Here is a 27,491-nt window from a genome sequence, read left to right on the forward strand (position 1 = left end):
TTCATTATTATTATTTTTTTCTTCTTCTACATTATGTATTGTATTGAAGTACTGCTGCTAAGTTAAGAAATTTCACGATACATGCTGGTGATAATAAACCTGATCCTGATTCTTTCTTTTTGTATTTGCAGTTTGTTGTCTTTTGCACACTGGTTGACCACTCAAATTAGTGCGGACTTTCATTGACTCTATTATGGTTATTACTCTATTATAGATGTATTATGTATGCCCACAAGAAAATGAACCTTAGGGTTGTATATTGTGACATATATATACATATATTGATAATAAGTTTACTTTGAACTTTGACCTTCTTTAATTCATCCACTTAGAACATACATAGAACAGTATAGCACAGTACAGGCCCTTCGGCCCACAATGTTGTGCCGACCCTTAAACCCTGCGTCCCATATAACCCCCGACCTTAAATTCCTCCATATACCTGTCCAGTAATCTCTTAAATTTCACTAGTGTATCTGCCTCCACCACTGACTCAGGCAGTGCATTCCACACACCAACCACTCTCTGAGTTAAAAACCTTCCTCTAATATCCCCCTTGAACTTCCCATCCCTTACCTTAAAGCCATGTCCTCTTGTATTGAGCAGTGGTGCCCTGGGGTAGGCACTGGCTATCCACTCTATCTATTCCTCTTATTATCTTGTACACCTCTATCATGACTCCTCTCATCCTCCTTCTCTCCAAAGAGTAAAGCCCTAGCTCCCCTAATCTGTGATCATAATGCATACTCTCTAAACCAGGCAGCATCCTGGTAAATCTCCTCTGTACACTTTCCAATGCTTCTACATCCTTCCTATAATGAGGCGACCAGAACTGGACACAGTACTCCAAGTGTGGCCTAACCAGAGTTTTATAGAGCTGCATCATTACCCAGCGACTCTTAAACTCTATCCCTCGACTTATGAAAGCTAACACCCCATAAGCTTTCTTAACTACCCTATCTACCTGTGAAGCAACTTTCAGGGGTCTGTGGACATGTACCCCAAGATCCCTCTGCTCCTCCACACTTCCAAGTATCCTGCCATTTACTTTGTACTCTGCCTTGGAGTTTGTCCTTCCAAAGTGTACCACCTCACACTTCTCCAGGTTAGACTCCATCTGCCACTTCTCAGACCACTTCTGCATCCTGTCAATGTCTCTCTGCAATCTTCGACAACCCTCTACACTATCCATAACACCACCAATATTTGTGTCGTCTGCAAACTTGCCAACCCACCTTTCTACCCCCTCATCCAGGTCATTAAAAAAAATAACGAAAAGTTGAGATCCCAGAACCTATCCTTGTGGGACACCGCTCGTCACAACCCTCCAATCCGAATGTACTCCCTCTACCATGACCCTCTGCCTTCTGCAGGCAAGCCAATTCTGAATCCACCTGGCCAAACTTCCCTGGATCCCATGCCTTCTGACTTTCTGAATAAGCCTACCATGTGGAACCTTGTCAAATGCCTTACTAAAATCCATATAGATCACATCCACTGCACTACCCTCATCTATATGCCTGGTCACCTCCTCAAAGAACTCTATCAGGCTTGTTAGACACGATCTGCCCTTCATAAAGCCATGCTGACTGTCCCTGATCAGACCATGATTCTCTAAATGCTCATAGATCCTATCTCTAAGAATCTTTTCTACAGCTTTCCCACCACAGATGTAAGGCTCACTGGTCTATAATTACCTGGACTATCCCTACTACCTTTTTTCGAATAAGGGGACAACCTTGTTCAAACATTTGCCTCCCTCCAATCCACCGGTACCATTCCCGTGGACAACGAGGACATAAAGATCCTAGCCAGCGGCTCAGCGATCTCTTCCCTTGCCTTGTGAAGCAGCCTGGGGAATATTCCATCAGGCCCTGGAGACTTATCTGTCTCAATGTATTTTAAGAACTCCAACACCTCTTCTCTCTTAATATCAACATGCTCCAGAACATCAACCTCACACATATTGTCCTCACCATCACCAAGTTCCCTCTCATTGGTGAATACCGAAGAGAAGTATTCATTGAGGACCTCGCTCACTTCCACAGCCTCCAGGCACATCTTCCCACCTTTATCTCTAATCAGTCCTACCTTTACTCCTGTCATCCTTTTGTTCTGCACATAATTGAAGAATGCCTTGGGGTTTTCCTTTACCCTACTTGCCAAGGCCTTCTCATGCCCTCTTCTTGCTCTTCTCAGCCCCTTCTTAAGCTTCTTTCTTGCTTCCCTATATTCCTCAATAGACCCAGCTGATCCTTGCTTCCTAAACCTCATGTATGCTGCCTTCTTCCACCTGTCTAGATTCTCCACCTCACTTGTCACCCATGGTTCCTTCACCCTACCATTCTTTATCTTCCTCACCAGGACAAATTTATCTCTAACACCCTGCAAGAGATCCCTAAATATCGACCACATAACTATACTCACATAACTTACATAACTATAATCAGTGGATTAGCTGAGGAAAACCTAGAATAATTAAGGACTTTTAGTAAAATGTATAGAAATTGATTTTAGAGTAAAAGAATGGCTAGGTAGAGAGAAATTCTCTTTAGAGAACACAAAAGTCTTGAAAACACAGTAGGCAGGTAGGATTTTTAACAAATGTTCCTCCTCAATATTTACTGAGGAGAAAGTTTTGATTGCTCAAGAGTTGGGTGGAGATGTTTTTGGAGGACATTCATATTACTCGGAAGGTGGTACTTGCAGCCTTACCATACATTCAGGTGGATTAATCCCAGGGTATGCCTGAGTGCATCTTTGGACTTTGTGGGAGGCTAGAGAGGAAATGGTGGAGGCCTGTGAGAAGATATTTGCTTCATCATTACCCACTGGTGAAGTTCCTGAAGACTGGAAGGTGACTAATGCTGCTCCACTTTTTTAAAAAGCTCAACCCAGGGAACTACAGGCCAGTCTGCCTGACGTCAGTAGTGGGGAGGTAACTGGAGGTATTCTGAGGACAGGATCTACCAGCATTGGGAAAGACAGAATTTGATTAGGCTGAGTCAGCATGGCTTCGTGCATGGAAAGCTGTGCTTAACGAAAAGTTTAGAATTTTTCGAAGAGGTAATCATAAATATATAGATGTAGGTAGGGTAGTGGATGTTGTCTATTTGGACTTCAGCAAAGACTTCAACAGGATTCCACATGGTCTAGGTTAGGTCCCATGGTTTCCAGGAGAGCTGGTTAGGTTAATTCAAAATGGTCTCTGAGGTAGGAAACAAAGGATGGTGGTTGAAGATTATTTTTTGGAATGGAGGCCAGTGATTTGTAGCATCCCACAGGGATCAGTGTTAGGAACCTTGTTTTTTTTTTATGGGTGGTTTGGATGGGAATGCACAAGCTTTGATCAGTAAGTTTGTAAATGACATGATCGGACAAAGTCAGCATGGATTTGTGAAAGGAAAATCATGTCTGACGAATCTCATAGAATTTTTTGAGGATGTAACTAGTAGAGTGGATAGGGGAGAACCAGTGGATGTGGTATATTTGGATTTTCAAAAGGCTTTTGACAAGATCCCACACAGGAGATTAGTGTGCAAACTTAAAGCACACGGTATTGGGGGTAAAGTATTGGTGTGGGTGGAGAATTGGTTAGCAGACAGGAAGCAAAGAGTGGGAATAAACGGGACCTTTTCAGAATGGCAGGCGGTGACTAGTGGGGTACCGCAAGGCTCAGTGCTGGGACCCCAGTTGTTTACAATATATATTAATGACTTGGATGAGGGAATTAAATGCAGCATCTCCAAGTTTGCGGATGACACGAAGCTGGGTGGCAGTGTTAGCTGTGAGGAGGATGCTAAGAGGACGCAGAGTGACTTGGATAGGTTGGGTGAGTGGGCAAATTCATGGCAGATGCAATTTAATGTGGATAAATGTGAAGTTATCCACTTTGGTGGCAAAAATAGGAAAACAGATTATTATCTGAATGGTGGCCAATTAGGAAAAGGGGAGGTGCAACGAGACCTGGGTGTCATTATACACCAGTCATTGAAAGTGGGCATGCAGGTACAGCAGGCGGTGAAAAAGGCAAATGGTATGCTGGCATTTATAGCGAGAGGATTCGAGTACGGGAGCAGGGAGGTACTACTGCAGTTGTACAAGGCCTTGGTGAGACCACACCTGGAGTATTGTGTGCAGTTTTGGTCCCCTAATCTGAGGAAAGACATCCTTGCCATAGAGGGAGTACAAAGAAGGTTCACCAGATTGATTCCTGGGATGGCAGGACTTTCATATGAAGAAAGACTGGATGAACTGGGCTTGTACTCATTGGAATTTAGAAGATTGAGGGGGGATCTGATTGAAACGTATAAGATCCTAAAGGGATTGGACAGGCTAGATGCAGGAAGATTGTTCCCGATGTTGGGGAAGTCCAGAACGAGGGGCCACCGTTTGAGGATAGAGGGGAAGCCTTTTAGGACCGAGATTAGGAAAAACTTCTTCACACAGAGAGTGGTGAATCTGTGGAATTCTCTGCCACAGGAAACAGTTGAGGCCAGTTCATTGGCTATATTTAAGAGGGAGTTAGATATGGCCCTTGTGGCTACGGGGGTCAGGGGGTATGGAGGGAAGGCTGGGGCGGGGTTCTGAGTTGGATGATCAGCCATGATCATAATAAATGGCGGTGCAGGCTCGAAGGGCCGAATGGCCTACTCCTGCACCTATTTTCTATGTTTCTATGAAATTATTTGTTGATAGTGAAAAAGGTGATGGTAGATTACAAGGGGATCATGATCAGTTTGGGAAGTGGGCCAAGGAGTGATAAACAGGTATCTATACAGCTGAGTGTGACGTGATGCACTTTGGAAAGTCAGTTCAGTGTAAGACTTGTACTATAAATGGTAAGGCACTAGGGAGTGCAATGGAACAGAGCGACTTTGAAATATGTGCATAGTTCATTGAAAGCAGTATCACAGATGATGGTGAAAAAGACTTTTGGCATCCTGGCTTCCATCAGTCAGGACATTAAGTACAGGAGCTGGGACATTATGTTGCATTTCTATAAGTCACTGAGGAGGCCACTCTTGGGAGTACTGTGTACAATTTTGGTCACTCTGTTATAGGAAAGATGTGGTTAAACTGGAAAGAGTGCAGAAAAGATTTTGAGGTTGTTGCCAGGACTAGAGGGCCTGAGTTAGAGGGAGAGATGAGCCAGGTCAGATCTCTATTTTTTGGAACATAGGAGAATGAGGGGCAACATCACAAAATGTTTAAAATTATGATAGGTATAGATAAGGTGGACGGTGACAGTCTTTTCCCCAGTGTAGGGCATGGGACATTACAAGACAGGAACAGGATCTTCAGCCACGATGATGAAAGGTCTAGATAGAGTGAATTTAGGGGAGTTTAGGACCAGAGGGCACAGTCTCAGAGTAGACGGACGTCCACTTAGAATGGAGATGAGGAGGAATTTCTTTAGCCAGAGGGTGGTTAATCTGTGGAATTCATTGCAGCGGGTGGCTGTGGAGGCCAGGTCATAGGATATATTTAAGGCAAAGATTTGCCACAAGATTCATAGTTTCACCATAAGATTGATAGGTTCTTAATTAGTCAGGGTGTGAAAGGTTACGGGGAGAAGGCAGGAGAATGGGGTTGAGAGGGAAATGGATCAGCCATGATGAAATGGCAGAGCAGAACTGATGGGCCGAATGACCTAATTCTGCTCTTATGTCTTTTGATGTGCTGCACTAATTATAATGAAATGTTCAACTAATCCCTTCTGCTTACTCTATGTCCATATCTGTTCATTTCCTGCACAGTCATGTATCCAAGAGGCTCTTGAACACCTCAATCCTACTTGTCTCCACCACCACCCCAGTCAGCGCATTCCGAAACAAAGACAAATAAAAAACTTGTCCTGCATATCGCCTTTGAACAGCCCCTATCACCTTAAGTGCATATAGGGTAGTTCAAACTTGGCGGTATGGGGTGAGGGTAGTCTTTTATTGATTCTATTATGGTTATTATTCTATTTTGGATTTATTGAGTATGCCCAAAAGAAAATGAATCTAGTGTTGTACATGGTGACATATATGTAATTTGATAATTAATTTACTTTGAAGACAATTCAGTTGAATTTGACATCCAAGCTGGAGGAGTCACCTTAAGGAAATTCAAAAAATGATTATGAAAGAATATGGTAATCTTTCATTTAAACTTCCACTGCATTGACAAATTCTTTGCCTTAGAGTTCAAGTTACAAGGAAACAGAGAACATAAGGAAGTGTCAACTACAGTACCTCAATTATAATGTTTTTACTTATTTGCTTTCCTGGGAGAAAAAAAACATGTTTGCACTAGGAGTATGTACAAAATTCAAGAAAGGATATCAACTGGGCAAGAATTTGCATTTACTAATAATTAATTATGAAGGATGAAAATAGAAGGTAAACTCTGCCCTCCAATTTCTTTTCTCGTTTTTTCAGGCAGTACTGAGATTTTCTTTCAAACATAACATTGTAGGAGATGGGTGTCAACAGTTGCTGGCAAATTTTTCTGCCCATCTCAAACTCGGCCTTAACCTCAACCTCCAGGAATTACAGTTGCCTGTGGTAAAGATATTCCTTCAGCGCTGAGCAGGGAGATCCAGGGATCTCAAACAGTGATACATTTCCAAGGTGGATGGTGTGTCATTTGAAGGTGGCAACTTTTGACTAACATCTGCTGCCTGTATTATTCTGGGAGGTAGCAATCATGGATTTGGAGCCTCTCTTAAAGAAGCTTTGGCAAATTACTGCAACGCTTCTTCATAAATAATACAATATAGTTAGTGTGGAGTCGTGTCGTAACAGAAACGGGCTCTTTAGCCCACCTAGTCCACGCTAAACTTTCATTCTGCCTAGTCCCATTTACCTGCATTTGGACCATAGCCCTCCATATCCACCCTGCACCCCCCCACCACCACCAACCCATGTACTTATCCAAACTCCTCTTAAATATTGAAATTGAGTACGCATCAACCACTTCCACCAACCCTCTGGCCTTCCCCCTCATGTTCCCCTTAAACATTTCACCTTTCACCCTTAACCCATGACCTCTAGTATTGATAGGGTGAATGCCTGTTTGCATTCACCCTATCGATACCACTCAATTTTATAAATGTCGAGTAAATCTTCACATTCTCCCATACGCCAGGGAATAAACCTATTCAACCTTTCCCTATAATTCAGGTCCTCAAGTCCCGGCACCGTCCTTGTAAATTTTCTCTGTTCACCATTGTAATGTTTTAAGTTGATAAAGGGGGCATTGATTAAGTGGAGTATATGTGCTGGATAGTGTTGAGCGGATTCAATGTTTTTGGAGTTATAGAAACATAGAAAATAGGTGCAGGAGTAGGCCATTCGGCCCTTCGAGCCTGCACCGCCATTTATTATGTTCATGGCTGATCATCCAACTCAGAACCCTGCACCAGCCTTCCCTCCATACCCCCTGATCCCCGTAGTCACAAGGGCCATATCTAACTCCCTCTTAAATATCGCCAATGAACTGGCCTCAACTCTTTCCTGTGGCAGAGAATTCCACAGATTCACCACTCTCTGTATGAAGAAGTTTTTCCTAATCTCGGTCCTAAAAGGCTTCCCCTCTATCCTCAAACTGTGGCCCCTCGTTCTGGACTTCCCCAACATTGGGAACAATCTTCCTGCATCTAACCTGTCCAATCCCTTTAGGATTTTATACGTTTCAATCAGATCCCCCCTCAATCTTCTAAATTCCAATGAGTACAAGCCCAGTTCATCCAGTCTTTCTTCATATGAAAGTCCTGCCATCCCAGGAATCAATCTGGTGAACCTTCTTTGTACTCCCTCTATGGCAAGGATGTCTTTCCTCAGATTAGGGGACCAAAACTGCACACAATACTCCAGGTGTGGTCTCACCAAGGCCTTGTACAACTGCAGTAGTACCTCCCTGCTCCCGTACTCGAATCCTCTCGCTATAAATGCCAGCATACTGTTCGCCTTTTTCACCGCCTGCTGTACCTGCATGCCCACTTTCAATGACTGGTGTATAATGACACCCAGGTCTCATTGCACCTCCCCTTTTCCTAATTGGCCACCATTCAGATAATAATCTGTTTTCCTATTTTTGCCACCAAAGTGGATAACTTCACATTTATCCACATTAAATTGCATCTGCCATGAATTTGCCCACTCACCCAACCTATCCAAGTCACCCTGCATCCTCTTAGCATCCTCCTCACAGCTAACACTGCCACCCAGCTTCGTGTCATCCGCAAACTTGGAGATGCTGCATTTAATTCCCTCATCCAAGTCATTAATATATATTGTAAACAACTGGGGTCCCAGCACTGAGCCTTGCGGTACCCCACTAGTCACCGCCTGCCATTCTGAAAAGGTCCCGTTTATTCCCACTCTTTGCTTCCTGTTTGCTAACCAATTCTCCACCCACACCAATACCTTACCGCCAATACCGTGTGCTTTAAGTTTGCACACTAATCTCCTGTGTGGTACCTTGTCAAATGCCTTTTGAAAATCCAAATATACCACATCCACTGGTTCTCCCCTATCCACTCTACTAGTTACATCCTCAAAAAATTCTATGAGATTCGACAGACATGCCTACCTTTGGAGCGTAAAGAATACACTATCACATATCTGATTAATGCCTTGAGAGGCATTTTGAGGAAGTCAGAAAGTGGTTTATTTTCTCACTGGAGAATACCTGCCTCTGGTCCTTTATGGTCACAGTATTTATGTTAAGTTTCTGGTCAGGTTTGAAGTCCATTCTGGTGGAAGTGTGGGAAAGGAGAGTTCAACAACAGTAATGGAAAGACAAAATTCAGATTACAAAACATTTATATTTTAATTTCAAAGACTTTTGACAGGCAAAAGTAAAACTTCTGAAAAAAGTTAAGTTTCATATTGTTCAAACCAGTTACAGAACAAAATAAAGTACGACTGAATAATCTAACTCAACATTGTTGGTACAATGGGCTGATCACCAAACATTTATGCAGACTGTGGTATCTACGTATTTTAAATGCAAGCACAATGCTTCCATCACATTGCAAAAGTCTGAATACAGTGCACTGCCACAGACTGGGCTTTAAACACTTATATGAATATTTTAATCATATTTACTAAACTCTGAGTTGTACACAAGACAATTTAATCTAACTTTAACTATCAGTTAATATAACACTTATTTGATTTCAATTAAAAAGTATTTACAGGCAAATATCAAAAAAATTACTATAATTATCAGCAGACAGCTCCCTTAAAGAGTTTTTCTTTAAAATACAAGTATAGACAAAAATGTTAAGAACAGTGTTGCACCAAATTGTTCAATTGCTAAACTATTGAAGATGTCTGATTCTGTTGCCATTTATCCTGTTCCAGAACTCAATCTTCAATTTGACTAAAAAAAATATTGAATGTGAATCTTGGATTACATCATATTCTCTGCTCAAAGCAGTAAAGATTAAACACTATAGTTATTTTTTTTCACAAGATATGCAGTATAAAGCAATCTGCATATTCAACAAATATCTCTTGTATCACTTGCTGGTATGAAGCAAGACAAAATGTTAAAGGCTTATATAAGTAAATTGCTTTTGATATTCTTAAAGAAGCTTGGAAAAAAATTAACAGTATTACAAAAATTAAACAATATTCTTTTATTTAAGAATACTTAAAATTCAAGCATAAATTCTTCACACCAAATTAGTAATATTTCTATATGTATAGTACAGTGGATAATCAAAAAAAAAAGACATGCTGAAATCCTAACCCTGAAGAATCTTAATCCTAATGCCCATTTCTTACCAGAATATAGTCAAATAGACTGCTGTGGCAGGCCAAAACATTAAAAGCAACTTTACTAAAAAAAAATTAAAACTGCAATACACTATTCAATATATTTATATTATTGCACCATACAGGGATTAAGGCATTAATGACATTTGAAATATTCAATTACGTAATTTATTCTGTTGTCCCAAGTGGCCAACCCAACTTAAAAAAAATCCTTATACAGTGCAACAATTTATACTAAATATATTAGCTTATGTACACTCAGGACAGAAAAAACAGCCTTCTTTATACAAATTGTAAAAAGGAACAGAATTTAACAGAAAAATATACAAGGATCACATTTACTGATGCAGCCATCTACATTATTCAGAAATATACCAGAAATGGGGACATTAACATTAAATTAATTACAGGCTATACTTTCCAGGTTTTGCTCAGTTTCAGCTGCCATTGCCGCAGCTTGCAACTGCTCTGTCTCACTGGCAATCACACTTGTGGGTACTTGCTTGCGTTCACTGTGCATATTGTTTTCATGTCTCTTTAAGTCAGAAGCTTTAGCAAAAGCTTTGGTACAGGAACCACAAACAAATGGCTTCTCACCTCGATGCCTCCGCTCGTGGTCTTTCAGATGAGACTTGTGTTTAAAAGCTTTGTCACACATGTGACATGCAAAGGGTCTCTCATTACTGTGGACACGTTCATGTTTTTTTAGATCAGGGGCTCGAATGAAAGATTTTCCGCACACGTCACACCCATAGGGTTTGAAACCGGTGTGAATCTTGAGATGTTCTTTCAAGTGAGCCTGTGTGGTGAAAGCTTTTGAGCAGATGTCACACACAAATGGTCGATCAGCAGAATGTAATTTCTCATGTTTCCTCAAACGAGTTTCATCAGTGAAAGTCTTGCCACAGGACTGACAACTGAACTGATCCCTGTCGCCATACAACAAATATTCAAATTTCACATCAGTGTTTGCCGTCCAGCCTGGTGCTTGTTCTTCCTTGACCCCACTCATGCTATCATTGAAAGCGAGAGTTGGAGGAGGCTGAGGAGTCACATCCTTGGGTTCAGTTGATTCAATGGTTTCCACTTCAGAACCAAAGCAGTTGACTTTACGAACTTCTTCACTTCCAAGTTCCTTCAAAATAGCTTCCTGAACACGCAGTCCATTTGCTTGGGTCTTTCCATCATCGGGATTAGGTACAGCTTCTTCGACTGCCTCCTCTGACTGTCCTTCAAGCTGATCTCCGATCTCTTCTATCTCCTCATCGGTGCTATTCACTGAGGGCCGGTGGATCTTGGCACTTATGCTGTAGGGGTACCGACTCTTCCGGCGAGCTGCATTCTGCTGAGGAGATACATCACGCTTCTGAATACATAATTTATCTAAAAATTTGATTCCAAGGATTTGTCCAGAAGACATCATCAAATTCACATCTTCTCTCTTCACAGAGATTTTGGAGGTGTACATGTAATTCAGTACTTCTTCAAATATGTCAGAACGCAAAAAATCAATCTCGATCACCGAGGAACTATCGACCTCGAGTTTCTTAAACAATTTCTTGAAGTAGGTGCTACACGCTGCCAAGACACATCTGTGGGCTCGGAATTTAACATCTTCCACCACGATGGCTATGTCACAGAATTCTCCTTCTAACCGTTGCTCATTCAGTGTTTTCAGGAAAGCGTTTTTGTGCTCGTCATCATTGTACTTCACTACTTCGCCCATTGTGCTATGTTAACAACTGGAAATAGAGAAAAAAAAATGAGAAAAGGAAAAAAATAAATGCAAGTTTCTGCAAAAGCCAATAAATAATATATTTAAATAATCCAATCCCTATACCCTATGACACTGTGTTAATTAATTATTTATTGAGATACAGTGTGGAATAGGGCCTTCTGGCCTTTCCCCTCCTTCCCTAATTTAATCCTAGCCTAATCACACGACAATTTACAATGACCAATTAGCCTACCAACCTGTAGGTCTTTGGACTGTGGGAGGAAACCGGAGCACCCGGAGGAAACCCACACAGTCACAGGGAGATCATATAAACTCCGTACAGCCAACGGCGAGAATTGAACCCGGGTCTTCCTGTCTTGTAAAGCGTTGTGCTACCATGCCGCCCAAGAATTATTGTTCTCATGGGAAAACAGGCATCTTAGGTTTTTTTTTATCTTAATGATCCCCATAAAAATCAGCCTGCTTTGTTCCACCTTTTGTGATCCTGTTCCTGTCTGCCAGCATTTGCTTCTACATGAAGCCAATATGTTTTTTTGTGGCTTCACTTTGAATGTACCTAAATAAATGGAACCACTGTCACTAGCAAAACTAAAGTTGAAACATTAATGGGATGGTGACTATGGATATTGAACTAGCTGAAAGATAAAAGGCAAAGCAAAGGAAAGGTCAACAGTTATTTGACTGCAGGAAAGTATGTAACTGGTTGTCCCATTGGCCTGTTGGGACCAGTGATTTTATTGATATACATATCAAAATCCTGAAGCTATCCATACAAACTATAATTTGCAAGTTTGCAGATGACAGTGTTGAGAACTGCAAAGCAGACAGTGATAAATTGCAACAAGATCCAAGTGGGCTAGTGCAATGGGATGGATGGTAAATTAAGAATGGTATTCTGATAGGGCTGCAGGAGTAGAGTGAACTGAGGGTCTGGGTGCACAGACTATTGGAAGTGACAGGGCAGGCTAAGAGATGCAGTTAATAAAGCAAATGCCAGTCTGGACTTCAGAGATTTACCGGAATGGTTCCTGGGAATGAAGGACCGCAGTTGTAAGGAGAGGTTGGAGAGGCTAGGATTGTTGAAGAGACTGAATAGAATGGATGATGGAGGTTATTCCTCAAGGTGGAGTGATTGAGGGCTAAAGGCTTTAAAGGTAAAGCAAAATTGTAAAGCATGATTGGTATATGGAATGAATTGTCTGAATATGCAGGTTGCACTGAAGCCTTTAAGAGGAAACCGAATAAATATACATAGGAGAAAAGTTTGCAAGATTACAGAGGGCCAGTGTAGAACTGGAGCGCTGACAGGTCTCCTTCCGTGCAGTAACCATTCTATGAATCACATAATGGTGTAAACAGGAAGGCAGAGAGTGACAATTTCCAGCATTACAAGCAAAGATATAGAAACTGGGCAGATGTGACTGACTACATTTATTGGAAAGAAGTGTAAAGGTGTGTTTTGGTAGTCAACAAATACGATTTGGCAATGTCAACAAATACGATTTGGCAATGTCAACAAATAGCTCAAAAACTTCTATAATTGCACCATGGAGAGCATTCTGACAGGCTGCATCACTGTCTGGTATGAAGGGCTACTGCACAGGACCGAAAGAAGCTGCAGAAGGTTGTAAATCTATCAGCTTCATCTTGGGTACTAGGCCACAATGCATCCAGGACATCTTAAGGAAGCGGTGTCCCAGAAAGTCAGCATCCATTATTAGAGACCTCCAGCACCCAGGGCATACACTTTTCTCACTGTTACCCTCAAGTAGGAGATACAGAGGCCTGAAGGCACACACTCAGCAATTCAGAAACAGCTTCTTCCCCTCTGCCATCCAATTCCTAAATGGACTGTGAAGGTTTGGACATTCTCACTTTTTTAATATACAGTATTTCTGTTTTTGCACATTTAAAAAAATAATCTATTCAATAAACGTAACTGATTTATTTATTTTTCTCCTCTCTCTGCTAGATTATGTATTGCATTGAACTGCTGCTGCTAAGTTAACAAATTTCATGTCACACGCTGGTGATAATAAACCTGCTTCTGATTCTAAATATTAAAGAATCAGTAAAAATTAGATGGTGCAGAGACATGTGGAAATGTATAGAGTCATGGAAGACAAAAGCAAAGAAACATTTATATACTCTGGTTAGATTACACCACGGTTACTATCTCTGGGCACCACACTGTAGATAAGATGGTGTGGCTTTTCAAAAGATCTAGAGAAAATTACTAAAATGAATCAGAGAAAATCTCTTTTGCCTTCCATCCCATCCTAGATCACCCTTTTAGTTTATTCCTCTCCTCCCCAGTTTTGTTGCATCTTAAAGCCTGCTTATTCCAAACTCTACCCAGTTCTGATGAAAGTCAAACAAATTACACTAGTTTGCTCCACAATTTCCAGCAACTTCAGCATTTCATTTTTCTAGCACTATTGCCACCATCACTTAGATGCAGGTTGAGTACATGGAAATCGTAACACCTACGTTGCTATGAGCATTAGTCCTAAATTTTCTAAATCTGATTGAACAAAGTAGAACCCACATTTTTGAAGGATTACTGTATATATTTTTTTGAATTATGTTTTTTTTTGGATGTTATTGTAAACTAAGCTAAAACTGGAGATTCATTCATGGAAAACTGTCTCTAAGAGCAAATGGTTTCCACACTGCTCTCTGTTGTCAATCATGAACGAACTACACTTTAAAATCTGCTGCACTCCTACTGTGTGAAAGTTATTGAGCTAGAAATATTTTTGCCTTGCAGTAATTTTCCCCCTCAGGCAGCACTCCAATATAATCACTTAGTTCTACATTTTTAAACAATAATAAGAGGTTATCTATTTGAGAGGAGAGCAAGAGAAAAGTGAGAGAAAGTGGGGGAGGGGCAAACAAAAAAGAGACGAGAGAGACTCACTTCCTTAAGTATCTGTGCAAGCAGAAGCATGAATATCCTTTTGGGAGAAGTAGGCAGATTCTTGATAAACAGAGTAGGATTGAGAATCCAAGTGACCCTCTCCTGCTTCTAATTCACATGCATTTTATGGTGGTTGCCAGTTAATTGCAGCATAAACTTACTTGAGAGACTGCTGGCATTATAATCTAACACTGTTGTGTCATTACGTCAAATTCCAATAGTAAACTTGAAGTCGGAAAATGTACTACACCTTGGGAATGATGTAAAGACCCTGGAGAATATGCAGAGTTATATGAAAATTATTCCAGAGATTAGAGACTTGTTATGTATAAACACTGGAGAAACTAGGTTGTTCTTGAAACAAGAGGTGGTTGCAAGGAGATCTGATAACATTGTGAAAGGAATGAAGAATGTGGATGGAAAGAAACTGTTTCCATTGGTAAAGGTACAAAGAACAATAGGACTACTGAGAGATTCAAAGGTGTTGGGTGTCCAGGGGGATCTGTGTATGTACCCAAATCAAGAGTTAGTGAGTAGTTACAGTGAGCCTTTAGTTTTACTTTATAGTTGCATTTACCTATTTACATATTGCAGTTAGTTGAAATGCAAAAAGATCTGAATTCATGAGTAGATTACAGGACCATGAAAAGTCAAAGTTTAAAGTAAGTTTTATTGTCAAAGTACATATGTCACCATATGCAACCCTGACATTCATTTTCTTGGGGGCATACTCGATGAATCCATAATAGAATAATAACCATAACAGAATCAGTGAAAGACTGCCCAACTAGGCCGTACAACCAGAGTGCAGAAAACAACAAACTACAAATTACAAAAAGAATAAATAATACTAATAAGTAGACAATAAATAACATGAGATGAAGAGTCCTTGAAAGTTGAGTCCATTGGTTGTGGGCAGATTTCAATGATGGGGCAAATGAAGTTATCCCCTTTGGTTCAAGAGCCTGATGGCCCAGGGGTGGCAAGTGTTCCTGAACCTGGTGAGAGAATCCTGTGCCTCTTGTACCTTCTTCTTGATGGGTGTAGTGAGAAGAGAGCATGGCCTGGGTGGTGGGGATCTCTGATGATGGATTGGTAGAAATCTACAACACATTACAGGCCCCTTGGCCCAAAATGTTGTGCCAACTGTGTAACCTACTCTAGAAACTGCCTAGAATTACCCCACCACATAGCCCTTTATTTTTCTAAGCCCCATGTACCAATCTAAGAGTCTCTTAAAAGACACGATTGTATCTGCCTCCACCACTGTCACTGGCAGTACATTCCAGACATGCTTCAATCTCTGTATAAAAAAAACTTACCTCTGACATCCCCTTGGTACCTACTTCAAACTTTGCCCCCTCATGTTAGCCATTTCAGCCCTGGGAAAAAGCCTCTGGCTATCCACATGATCAATGCCTCTCATCATCTTTTACACCTCTATCAGGTCACCTCTTATCTTTCGTCATTCCAAGGAGAAAAGGCTAAATTCACTCAACCTATTCTCATTAGGCATGCTCTCCAATCCAGGCAACAGTCTTGTAAATCTCCTCTGCACTCTCTCTACAGCATCCACATTCTTCCTGGAGTGAGATGACTAGAATTGAACACAGTACTCCATGTGGGGTCTAAGGTCTTGCATAGCTGTAACATTACCTCATGGCTCTTGAACTCAATCCCATGGTTGAAGGCCAAACCCCATACGCCTTCTTAACAACACTGTTAATCTGTACAGCAGCTTCAGGTGTCCTATGGATGTGGACCCCAAGATCTCTCAGATTCTCCACACTACCAAGCGTCTTGCCATTAATATTATATTCTGCCTTCATATTTGACCTACTGAAATGAACCACTTCACACTTATCTGGGTTAAATTCCATCTGCCACTTCTCAGCCCAGTTCTGCATCCTATCTATACCCTCCAGACTATACGCAACACTCCCAACTTCTGTTGTGGATTTCCTGTGACAGAGCTCTATGTAAATGTGCTCAATGGTTGGGACTGTTTTACCTCTGATGGATTGGGCTGTAGTGATTGGGAATGTGTTAAGAGCTGGGTGGTCAGAATAATCTCCAGCCATGTCATAAGGAAAAATATGAAAATGGTACCAAGGATAAACGTCAGTCATGATCTTATTACAGGATGAACAGGGGTAAGGTCAGCGTAGGCTACTCCATTTCGGTTTCTTACATCCCCAAGAGAGTTCCAATTGCTAAAACTCAGTTTTGCGAGACCAAACAGCAGAATGGTAGAAATCGCACGTCAATTTATCGGTACAATCGGGCGACATCGCTTCGTGGTCATACGGTAGCAGATGCCGGCGCGTCAGGCATCGCCCCCTCGAGGTCCGAGTCATCCCTGCCCGTCTCCTCCCCCGGTGCAGTGAAGGTTCGGAGCCACACGGCGGAGCCTCTCTCGGCCCGGCGGCGAAGCTCCATCGCAGTGCACTCTCCAGGCCGGGCGGCGGCAACGCACTGGCGCTCAGGGCCGCGTCTGCGACCAGCTGCCGGTCGCGGCGCTTCCCGCGTCCCTGTCGGGATCGCGCGCTCCCCCGCCGCTCGGATGTCGGGTTCTACCCCTCGCAATTAACCACGCCACGCAATTATCGGATTTATAAAGAAAAAGATAAAATTCTTTCTGGCGTTACATCACGCCTGCAATTGATATTTAAATACAAAATTAATGTACACTTCTGTCGCTATGTAATCGGTAGAGTTTAGCTCTCTTGCCGGGCTACTGAACGGGAATTTTAATTATAATCGGAAACTCCATTTTGAAAAGCACCCATTTCGATTTTGATTTGCTGATCCGAAATGCACGCCGACGGGGTAGAAAGGTGTGCAGGGGGGAGAGTGGGCACACATCCGGCCGCTAGATTTCTCCACGCGAGCTTCCCCGTGAGACGGGACCCACGCCGGATCAAAGCTACCGTGCCGCTCTCCTCGCCCACGGAGCTCGGATCGCGCCTCGTTCCCAGCCCGGACGGTCACGAGAGCAGCTCCCTCCCACCGAGCCCACCATCTTGCTGCAGATCGCGCTCGGCTCGCGCCCTCGCCCTCGCCCTCACCCTCACCCTCACCCCGGCGCGCGGCTTTTCCACAGGCCGACTTGCCCAGGTGCGAACGGGGGGGGGGGGCAGACGGGAACGAACCCGAACCCGATGCTTGCCGCGGCCGAGCCGGGCCGGGCTCGGGCAAGCGCGCGCGCTGCCGCCTGCTGCCGAGTCAGCGAGCTCTCGCGCTGCCTTACCTGAGCCGGGTCCGCGCCGCGCCCCGAGACTGCAGACAGGCCCGGGGAGGAGGGGGCGAGTGCCTCGGCGACCAACTTGTGGCCAAATGTGGACGCTCCGCCCGAGCACCAGCGAGGACGACGCAGTGACGCGCTGCGCAAGCACGGGGCGGGAGCAGGCGCGAGCACCGCCGCAGCAGGTCCGTGTGGGCGGGCGCACCCGGGCACTGCGCGCGGGCTTCGGGCAAGCGGGGCGAATAAACAAATCGCAAGAAACAAACCACACGTTCTTTGTTTCTCGATAGTCAGTGCTTCTCGAAAGCAATAAAGCTTGTCAGTAAACACTAAAGTTAAATATTTTAAAATGAGTTTCAGGATGAGGATCATTAGCGAGGCCAGCATTTATTACCCATTCTTGAATGCCTTTGAGCAAGGAAACGTCTTCTTGAATTGCTGCAGTCCTTCTGGAGAGGGTACAAGTTCAGTGCAGTTGAGTGACTGCATTTAAACCAGCATTGATGAAAAGCTGGTGATTTGTTTGCCAGTGAAGGATCTTGGAGGGGAATCTGCAGGTGGTGGTGTTCCTTGCCACCTACTGCATCCGTTGAGTAGATGGTAGAGATCTCTTTACCATCCTGTGCTGGATGCTCTCAGAGCTGATGAGTAACAAAGCAGTGCATTGTGAATCCGAAACCCACTGTAGCCATCAGGGTGGCAATGAAGTGGACTGCATTATCCTGGATGATGTGGAAGTTCACATGAGCTGTTGGTGTAGCATTAATCCAGGTAAATGGAATTCTTTTACATATGTTTATGAGGATAGGTAGAGTGAGCTAGGACTTTTTGAAGCAAAGGGTGATGAGCGGTGACTTGATAGAGATGTGCAAGATGATAAGAGGCATAGATAGAACATAGAATAGTACAGCACATTACAGGTCCTTCGGCCCACAATGTTGTGCCGACCCTCAAACCCTGCCTCCCATATAACCCCCCACCTTAAATTCCTCCATATACCTGTCTAGTAGTCTCTTAAACTTCACGAGTCTATCTGCCTCCACCACTGACTCAGGTAGTGCATTCCACGCACCAACCACTCTCTGAGTAAAAAACCTTCCTCTAATATCCCCCTTGGACTTCCCACCCCTTACCTTAAAGGCATGTCCTCTTGTACTGAGCAGTGGTGCCCTGGGGAAGAGGCGCTGGCTATCTATCTATTCCTCTTATTATCTTGTACACCTCTATCATGTCTCCTCTCATTCTCCTTCTCTCCAAAGAGTAAAGCCCTAGCTCCCTTAATCTCTGATCATAATGCATACTCTCTAAACCAGGCAGCAGCCTGGTAAATCTCCTCTGTACCCTTTCCAGTTGATAGAGTTGATAGCCAGATCTTTTTTCCTCCCAGGGCAGTAAAGGCTAATACAAGGAGGCAGAACTTTAAGGTGTTTGGAGGAAAATATCTCGGAGGTAGATTTTGTTTCACAAAGATTGGTGGTGGTGCGTGGAATGTGTTGCCAGGGGTGGTGGCAGAGGCAGATACAACAGGGATATTTAAGAGTCTCTTAGATAGGCACATGGAGGATAGAAAAATGGAGGGCTATGTTGGAGGAAAGGATTGATTGATCTTAAAGGATCGGCACAATGTCGTAGGCTAAAGGGCCTGTACTGTTATATGTTCTGTGTTCCTGGTTTCAGATTTCAATATCTTTGTTAGTGATTTTTGGTGTTAGGACATTTATATTTAGCAATTGACTTTGGCTACCAGCCTTCACATCTGAAAATGTATTGTGCATTTAATTTCTAAGGTAAGGACATGGTTGGCACAACTTTGTGGGCTGAAGGGCCTGTATTGTGCTGTGGGTTTTCTATGTTTCCAAAGCTGTGAATCCTGGACAGACAATGCTGATTAAAATTCATTTAGATGTCTGTGGTGTGGATGTGAATCAGGAGGTGTGAAGGTTGTATGTAGTTTCAAAGAAAGCATTGTCCATACATTGTAAATATGGAGTTGTCATATGATGTTTGGCGCATAAAATACCGAGCCCTACGTTGGGTCACCAGACCTTTCCACCGAAAGTGTTTCCATATTATTCCTGCTGTACCTTGTTTTGTCGAATAAAGAAGCTGCTTTGTATCTACCAGTAATTTTCTCCAGTGACTTCATTCACGCAACAACATCTTTACAACAAAGTTTGAAGGAATTTGGCCCATCATGTCTACACTAGCTCTCAGAGCAATCTCGTTACCTAGCCATTGACCAGCACATGTAACCATTGGTATTTATGTGACTTGTTCAAGTGAGCTTTGCATCAATGATGAATTCCAGGATGTTAAGGGTGAAGAACCTGGGTATGGTAATACCAATAAGTATCATGTGGCTGGACTCTCTCATGTTGGAAATGGCTATTGCATATGATTTATGTGGTATGAATGCTACATGTCATTTACCAACTTATCCCTGAATGTTGTCTAGCTGTTGCTGCATGCAGGCATCAACTGATTCATTTGCTGAGCAGTTGTGAATACAGTTTAATATTATGGAATTATCAGTGAACATCCTCAGTTCTGCCTACACGATGCAAGGTTGTTGAAATGAAGCAGTTGAAGGTGATTGGGCTTAGGACACTGTCCTGAGAAACTCCTAAAGTGACTTGTTGGTATAGACTGTTTTATTTCCAACAGCCACTGCAATTATGTTGAATTTATGCTTTTCTTGTGAATGCTGTTTATCAGATACGATGTGCTGCTGTGAGCCGGTTTTTCATTGTACCTGGACATAAATGAACTTGTGCATATAACAATAAATTTGATTTTAACTTTGAATTTTCCTTTGTGTGGTATGACTAGTGCAAATCAGGTAGATAATTTTGATTATTGTCTCCCTGATATGCACTAGTTATGCTCTCCCATCCTTGTACCTATTCAAACTTCTCTTAAATGTTACACTTGAAGACCTTTAAGGCATAGGAGCAGAATTGGACCATGTGGCCCATCAGGTCTGCACCAACATTCAATCATGAATTCTCCACCTCAAACCCATTCTGCTGACTCCCTGTAACCTTTGATATCCTTACTAATCAAGATTCTATCAACATCCGCTTTAAATATAACCAATGACTTGGCCTCCACAGCCGTCTGTGGCAATGAATTCTAGAGTTTCACCACGTGCCTCCACCACTTCCCTGGCAGCTCATTCCACACTTGCAACGTTGACTGAGTAAAAAAAGTTCCCTTTTAGATTTCCCTTAAATATTTCATATTTCAGTTCTAATCTCACCCATCCTGAGGGGAAAGGGCCTGAATGCATACACCCTATCTATATCCTTCATAATTTTGCATACCTCTATCAGATTTCCTGTAATTCTCTTGCACCCCAGGGAATAAAATCCTATCCCTATTACTCAGGTCTTCAAGTCCGGGCAACATCCTTGTAAATCTTCTCTGCAGCCTTTCATTCTTATTTCTATCTTTCCTGTATGTAGGTGACCAGAATTGCACACAGTACTCCAATTTAGGTCTCACCAACATCTTAATTCAACATAATATCCCAGCTGCTGCGCTCTATGTCCTGATCTATGAAGGCCAATGTGCTCAAAGTTCTCATTACGACTCTATCTACCTATGATGCCACTGTATCTGTGTACCCAGTTTCCTTTGTTCTACCACACACTTTAGAGCCCTACTATTCTCTGTGTAAGTCTAACCCCAGTTTGTTCTTCCAAAGTGCAACACCTCACACTTGCCCGCATTAAATTTCATCATCATATACTGCGTCCGGTGCTCCCGATGTGGCCTTTTATATATTGGTGAGACCCGACGCAGACTGGGAGACCGCTTTGCTGAACATCTACGCTCTGTCCGCCAGAGAAAGCAGGATCTCCCAGTGGCCACACATTTTAATTCCACATCCCATTCCCATTCTGACATGTCTATCCACGGCCTCCTCTACTGTAAAGATGAAGCCACACTCAGGTTGGAGGAACAACACCTTATATTCCGTCTGGGTAGCCTCCAACCTGATGGCATGAACATTGACTTCTCTAACTTCTGCTAAGGCCCCACCTCCCCCTCGTACCCCATCTGTTACTCATTTTTATGCACACATTCTTTCTCTCACTCTCCTTTTTCTCCCTCTGTCCCTCTGAATACACCTCTTGCCCATCCTCTGGGTCACCCCCCCCCAGTCTTTCTTCCCGGACCTCCTGTCCCATGATCCTCTCGTATCCCCTTTTGCCTATCACCTGTCCAGCTCTCGGCTCTATCCCTCCCCCTCCTGTCTTCTCCTATCATTTTGCATCTCCCCCTCCCCCTCCAGCTTTCAAATCCCTTACTCACTCTTCCTTCAGTTAGTCCTGACGAAGGGTCTCGGCCTGAAACGTCGACTGCGCCTCTTCCTATAGATGCTGCTTGGCCTGCTGCGTTCACCAGCAACTTTGATGTATGTTGCTTGAATTTCCAGCATCTGCAGAATTCCTGTTGTTTGCGTTTAAATTCATCTGTCATTTTTGAGCCCATTTCCCCAGCTGGTCGAGATCAAGCTGCAAGCTTTGATAGTCTTCTTTGCTGTCCACTACGCCCCAAACTTGATGTCATCTGCTAATTTGCTGATCTAGTTAACCACATTATCATCTTGATTATTTCCACATTGACATCAGCGTATATGATTACTGTAAGGCCTTCTGAACTTACCCCAATTCACTAAGGACCTAGGCCACATCCTGCAGCAGATCAGTTGTCTAACCACTGCCTACCTTCTTGGGAACTCATAATTATCAGCATATTTCTCCTTCTAAGATTTTGGCAGCGTTGTCGTCCTTGATCAAAGACTATTACAAAGTATTTGTGAAGCTAATCGTGGAGGGATTAACTACTGAATCAGTGTGGGTGGAAGTTAGAAACAGGAAGGGAGTAATCACCTATTCGGGCTATTCCGTAGACACCCAATGGCAACAAAGTCATAGAGGAATAGATCAGGAGGCAGATTTTGGAAAGGTGCAAAAATAACAGGGTTGTGGTCATGGGTGACTTCAACTTCCTTAATGTTGCTTGGCACCTCCTTAGTGCGGAAGGTTTGGATGCAGCACAATTTGTTGGGTGGATCTGGGAATGATTCCTGATACAATATGTAAATAGGCTTGTGAGAGGAGAAGCCATACTAGACCTGGTGCTGGGCAATGCCCCAGTGGTGCTAGATCAGGTATCAGATCTCTTGGTGACCAGAACTCCCTGACCTTTACCATATCCTCAGCCAGGGAGAGGAATGTACTCAGGGAAATGTGGATTGATGAGCACTTGCATAGGCTTCTGGTTAGGCTTGCCCCATTGAGGCAGGGAAAGGATGGGAGGGTGAAGGAACCATGGTTGACAAGTGACGTAGAAGCAAGGATCAGGCAGAGCTCTCGAGGCAGCCAGGAAGAGCTGAAGAATGGACTTCGGAGAGCCAGAAGGGGGCATGAGAGTAGGATTAAGGAAAAGCCTGAGGCATTCTACACGTATGTGAAGAATAGGAGGATGACTAAAGTGAGGGTAGGACAGATCAGGGATAGAAGGAGATACATGTCCTTGTGTCAGAAGAAGCAAGGGAGGTCATTAATGTAGATATTCACTAGTAAGAGGGACCTTGATGTTTGTCAGGGCAGCATTAAACAGGCTGGTGTGCTAAAACATGTCGACATCAAGAAAGAGGAAATGCTGGAACTTTTGAAAAACATTAGGATAAATCCTGGGGCTGGATGGGATACATCCCAGGTTATTATGAGAAGTAAGGGAAGATATTACTCCGCCTTTGGAAATGAATTTGGCATCCTCTGGCCATAGGAATAATTGCAGATGATTAGACACTGGAAAATGTTATTGGAAAATTAAAATCCCCGACCACCACAACTTTATGTTTCGTGCAATTGCCTGCTACCTCTCTGCAGATTTGCTCCTCCAATTCTCGCTGACTATTGGGTGGTCTATAATACAACCCCACCAATGTGGCCATACCTTTCCTGTTTCTCAGCTCCACCCATAAAGACTCAGTAGACAAGCCCTCTAATCTGCCCTGTCTGAGCACTGCTGTAACATTTTCCCTGACAAGCAATGCTACCCCCCCGCCCCCGCCACCTTTCATTCCTCTGCCTCCATCACATCTGAAACATCGGAACCCTGGAATATTAAGCTGCCAGTTCTGCCCCTCCTGTAGCCAAGTTTCACTAATTGCTATAATGTCATAATTCCACGTGTCAATCCACGCCCTCAACTCGTCTGCCTTCCCCGCAATACTCCTAGCATTGAAATATATACACCTCAGAAGGTTTTTACCACCACTCACAACCTTTCTATTTGCGGCTTTGCTTGAACTTTTAACATCATTTATTTTCACCCCAGCCCCACTGTCAGCTCTGGCACTCTGGTTCCCATCCCCCTGCAAATCTAGTTTAAAGCCTCCCCAGTAGCACTAACAAACCTCCCTGAAAGGATATTGATACCCTTGTAGTTCAAGTGTAACCCGTCTCTCTTGTACAGATCCCACCTGCCCCAGAAGAGGTCCCAATAATCCTGAAATCTGAAACCCTGCCCCCTACACCAGTTCCTCAGCTACTTGTTCATCCTCCAGAGCATCCTATTCCTACCCTCACTGGCACGTAGCACAGGTAGCAAACCTGAGATTACCACCCTCGAGGTCCTGCTTTTCAACTTCCTACCAAGCTCTCTATACTCACTCTCCAGGACTTCCTCACTCTTCCTTGCTATGTCATTGGTACCGATGTGCACCACGACATGCAGAATTCCCTAAAGTAGGGGTTCCCAACCTTGTTTATGCCATGAATGGATAGCATTAAGCAAGGATCCATGGACTCCTGGTTGGGAACCCCTGCCCTAAAGGTCAACATGCAAGCTGAGTTGTTAGTGAGGAAGGCAAATGCAATGTTAGCAATCATTTCGAGAGGACTAGAATATAAAAGCAAGGACTTAATGCCAAGGCTTTATAAGACGTTGATCAGACAGCCCTTGGAGTACTGTGAATAGTTTTGGGCCCCCTTTTTAAGAAAAGGTTATTCTGGGAATGAAAGGGTTAACGTTTGAGGAGCGTTTGAAGGCTCTGGGCTTGTACTCCCTAGAGTTTAGAAGAATGAGGGGGGATCTCATGGAAACCTATTGACTATTGAAAGGCTTAGATAGAGTAATGTGAAGAAGTTGCTTCCTATAGTGGTGGAGTCTAGGACCAGAATGCGCAGCCTCAGAATAGAAGGACATCCCTTTAGAACAGAAATAAAGAACTTCTATAGGTGGTGAATCTGTGGAATTCATTACCACAGATGGCTGAAGTCATTGGGTACATTTAAAACGGAGGATGACAGGTTCTTGATTAGTAATCACCATCATCATCATCAGGTGCCACGCCCAGTTTGAGCTTTGACTGCCATGGCCCACACACTCCTGTTTCGGGTCAAGTGGATCAATTCATTGGTATTCATTTCCAGTTCTCTGGCTGCTGTCTCCATCATCATTTGTCTTTGTCTTCCTCTTGCTTTCTTCCCTTCAATCTATCCCATAATTACCGTGCATTCTAACTCCTCTTTCCTAATCACATGTCCAATCAAGTTACATTGCCTTTTCATGATCTCATACATTATTTCCCTTTTTGTGTTTGCTCTGTTCATGACATCCTCGTTAGATATTCGTTTCGTCCATGATGTTCTTTGCATCCTCCTCAAAAACTACATCTCTGCTGCTTCAATTCATTTCCTCGTGTTACTAGATATTGTCCAACATTCTGAGGCATATAACGTAACTGGATAAACGTAGCATTTCAGTACCCTGAGGCGGGTTGTCATGCCTAGTTTAGTATTGGTCAGTATACTATTCATTCTCATAACGGTGTCTTTTGCCATCCCTATTCTTCTTTTGATGTCCATGTCACACCTGCCATCTGATGTCACCCAGCTTCCTAAGTAGCAAAAGTTCTGTACTTGTTTCATGTCTTTCCGGTTTATTCTCAGCCCGCATAAAGGATTCTCCTTTTTGGGTATCACCATACATTCTGTCTTTTTGCAATTGATAGATAGACCCAATTTTGCACTTTCTTCAACAATTATATCAATTAAGTTTTATAGTTCTTCCTCCATACTTGCAATTAACACAGTGTCATCTGCATATCTGAAATTATTGATGTTTTCACCGCCAACTTTGATTCCCAAGATGTCTCTTATTTATTGTAATATTGTTTTATTGTACAAATTAAATAAATCAGGGGAGAAAATACACCCTTGTTTAATGCCTCTCTTGATTTTCATAAACTGACTCACTTCTCCATCTATTCTTCCAGTGGCAGTTTGTTCCCAGTACAGATTTCTGGTTAGGCGGAGGTCTTTTGACTCTAGATCTAGAGTTTTCTGTAATATTTCAAATAACTTATTGTGTTTCACTTTATCAAATGCTTTTGTGTAGTTGATAAAACAAACAAACAAATCTTTTTGCACTTGAATAGCTCGTTCTGATAGTATCCTTGTACCTTTGTCTTTCACGAAACCACATTGTTCTTTACCTATTTCAGCTTGTATCTTACTTTTAGCTCTTGTCATCAAAATTCTCAGAAGTATCTTGGTGATATGACTCATTAAACTTATGGTCCTATGTAATTCACATTCTATTGCTCCAGGTCTCTTAGGAAGAGGGATAAATACTGATTTTTTTTTCATCTCTTCTGGTATTATTCCAGTCTCATAAATGTCATTGATTAAATCAGTAAGTTTTTCAATGCCATAATCTTCAAGGGTGATAACTTGTTCTATTACTAATTCATCAGGACCTGCTGCCTTTCCTTTCTTCATTTTATTTATTGCATTACGAACTTCAGATTTTAAAATACTTGGACCTTCAATGTTTTTCTTAATTTCTGGTTTTTCGCCTCATAGAAACATAGAAACATAGAAAACAGGTGCAGGAGTAGGCCATTGGGCCCTTCGAGCCTGCATCGCCACTCAGTATGACCATGGCTGATCATCCAACTCAGAACCCTGTACCTGCCTTCTCTCCATACCCCCTGATCCCTTTAGCCGCAAGGGCCATATCTAACTCCCTCTAAAATATAGCCAATGAATTGGCCTCAGCTGTTTCCTGTGGCAGAGAATTCCACAGATTCGCCACTGTCTGTGTGAAGAAGTTTTTCCTAATCTCGGTCCTAAAAGGCTTCCCCTTTATCCTCAAACTGTGACTCCTCGTTCTGGACTTCCCCAACATCGGGAACAATCTTCCTGCATCTAATCGTCTGCCTCGATTGCCTTCAAACATTTCCTGAGTATACTCAGTCCATCTGTTTATAATCTCATCTTTTTCCATAGTAATGGTACCATCCTTTGCTTTCAAACATCCACCTGAAGAACAGAGGAGCTTTTTACCAGTGATATTCTTGATTTGTTGATGTAACCTTTTTGGATCAGTAATAAGGATTCTTTCTATTTGCTCACATTCTTGGTTTAACCATTCTTCTTTGGCTTTTTGACATAAGCTTTTAACTTTTTTATGTAAGGACTTATATTCTATAGGATTTGATTTCTTCTGTCATCCATTTATTCTTTGTACTTTTTTCTTTTTTAGGAATCACTAACTTTGATTCTACCAAGGCATCCTTTAGAGAGTTAAATTTCATTTCTACATGATTGCCATCATCTTCAACAGATTCTATTTCTAGACTGAAATCTACTCCTTACTTGAATTGTAAATTTTTGCCTTAAGTTTTCTTCTTTAATTAACTGCAAGTAGTCAAGATTTTTGCTTCTTTAGTTTTTTAAGTTTTACTTTTACAATAGACAATAGGTGCAGGAGTAGGCCATTCGGCCCTTTGAG

General features: G+C 42.7%; 1 protein-coding gene across 1 annotated transcript; it reads right to left on the bottom strand.

Moving 5' to 3' along the window:
* Positions 1 to 8,831: 8,831 nt before the first annotated feature.
* On the bottom strand, positions 8,832 to 17,814 carry zbtb14 (zinc finger and BTB domain containing 14). Its single transcript, XM_063042153.1, has 2 exons — positions 17,682 to 17,814; positions 8,832 to 11,515 (listed from the first exon to the last, which is right to left on the bottom strand). Exon 2 carries the CDS (start codon positions 11,497 to 11,499, stop codon positions 10,174 to 10,176), a length of 1,326 nt encoding a protein of 441 aa, XP_062898223.1. The 5' UTR covers positions 11,500 to 11,515; positions 17,682 to 17,814; the 3' UTR covers positions 8,832 to 10,173.
* Between the last annotated feature and the right edge of the window lie 9,677 nt (positions 17,815 to 27,491).

This window comes from Mobula hypostoma, chromosome 1 (assembly GCF_963921235.1).
Source record: "Mobula hypostoma chromosome 1, sMobHyp1.1, whole genome shotgun sequence".
Lineage (NCBI taxonomy): Eukaryota > Metazoa > Chordata > Chondrichthyes > Myliobatiformes > Myliobatidae > Mobula > Mobula hypostoma.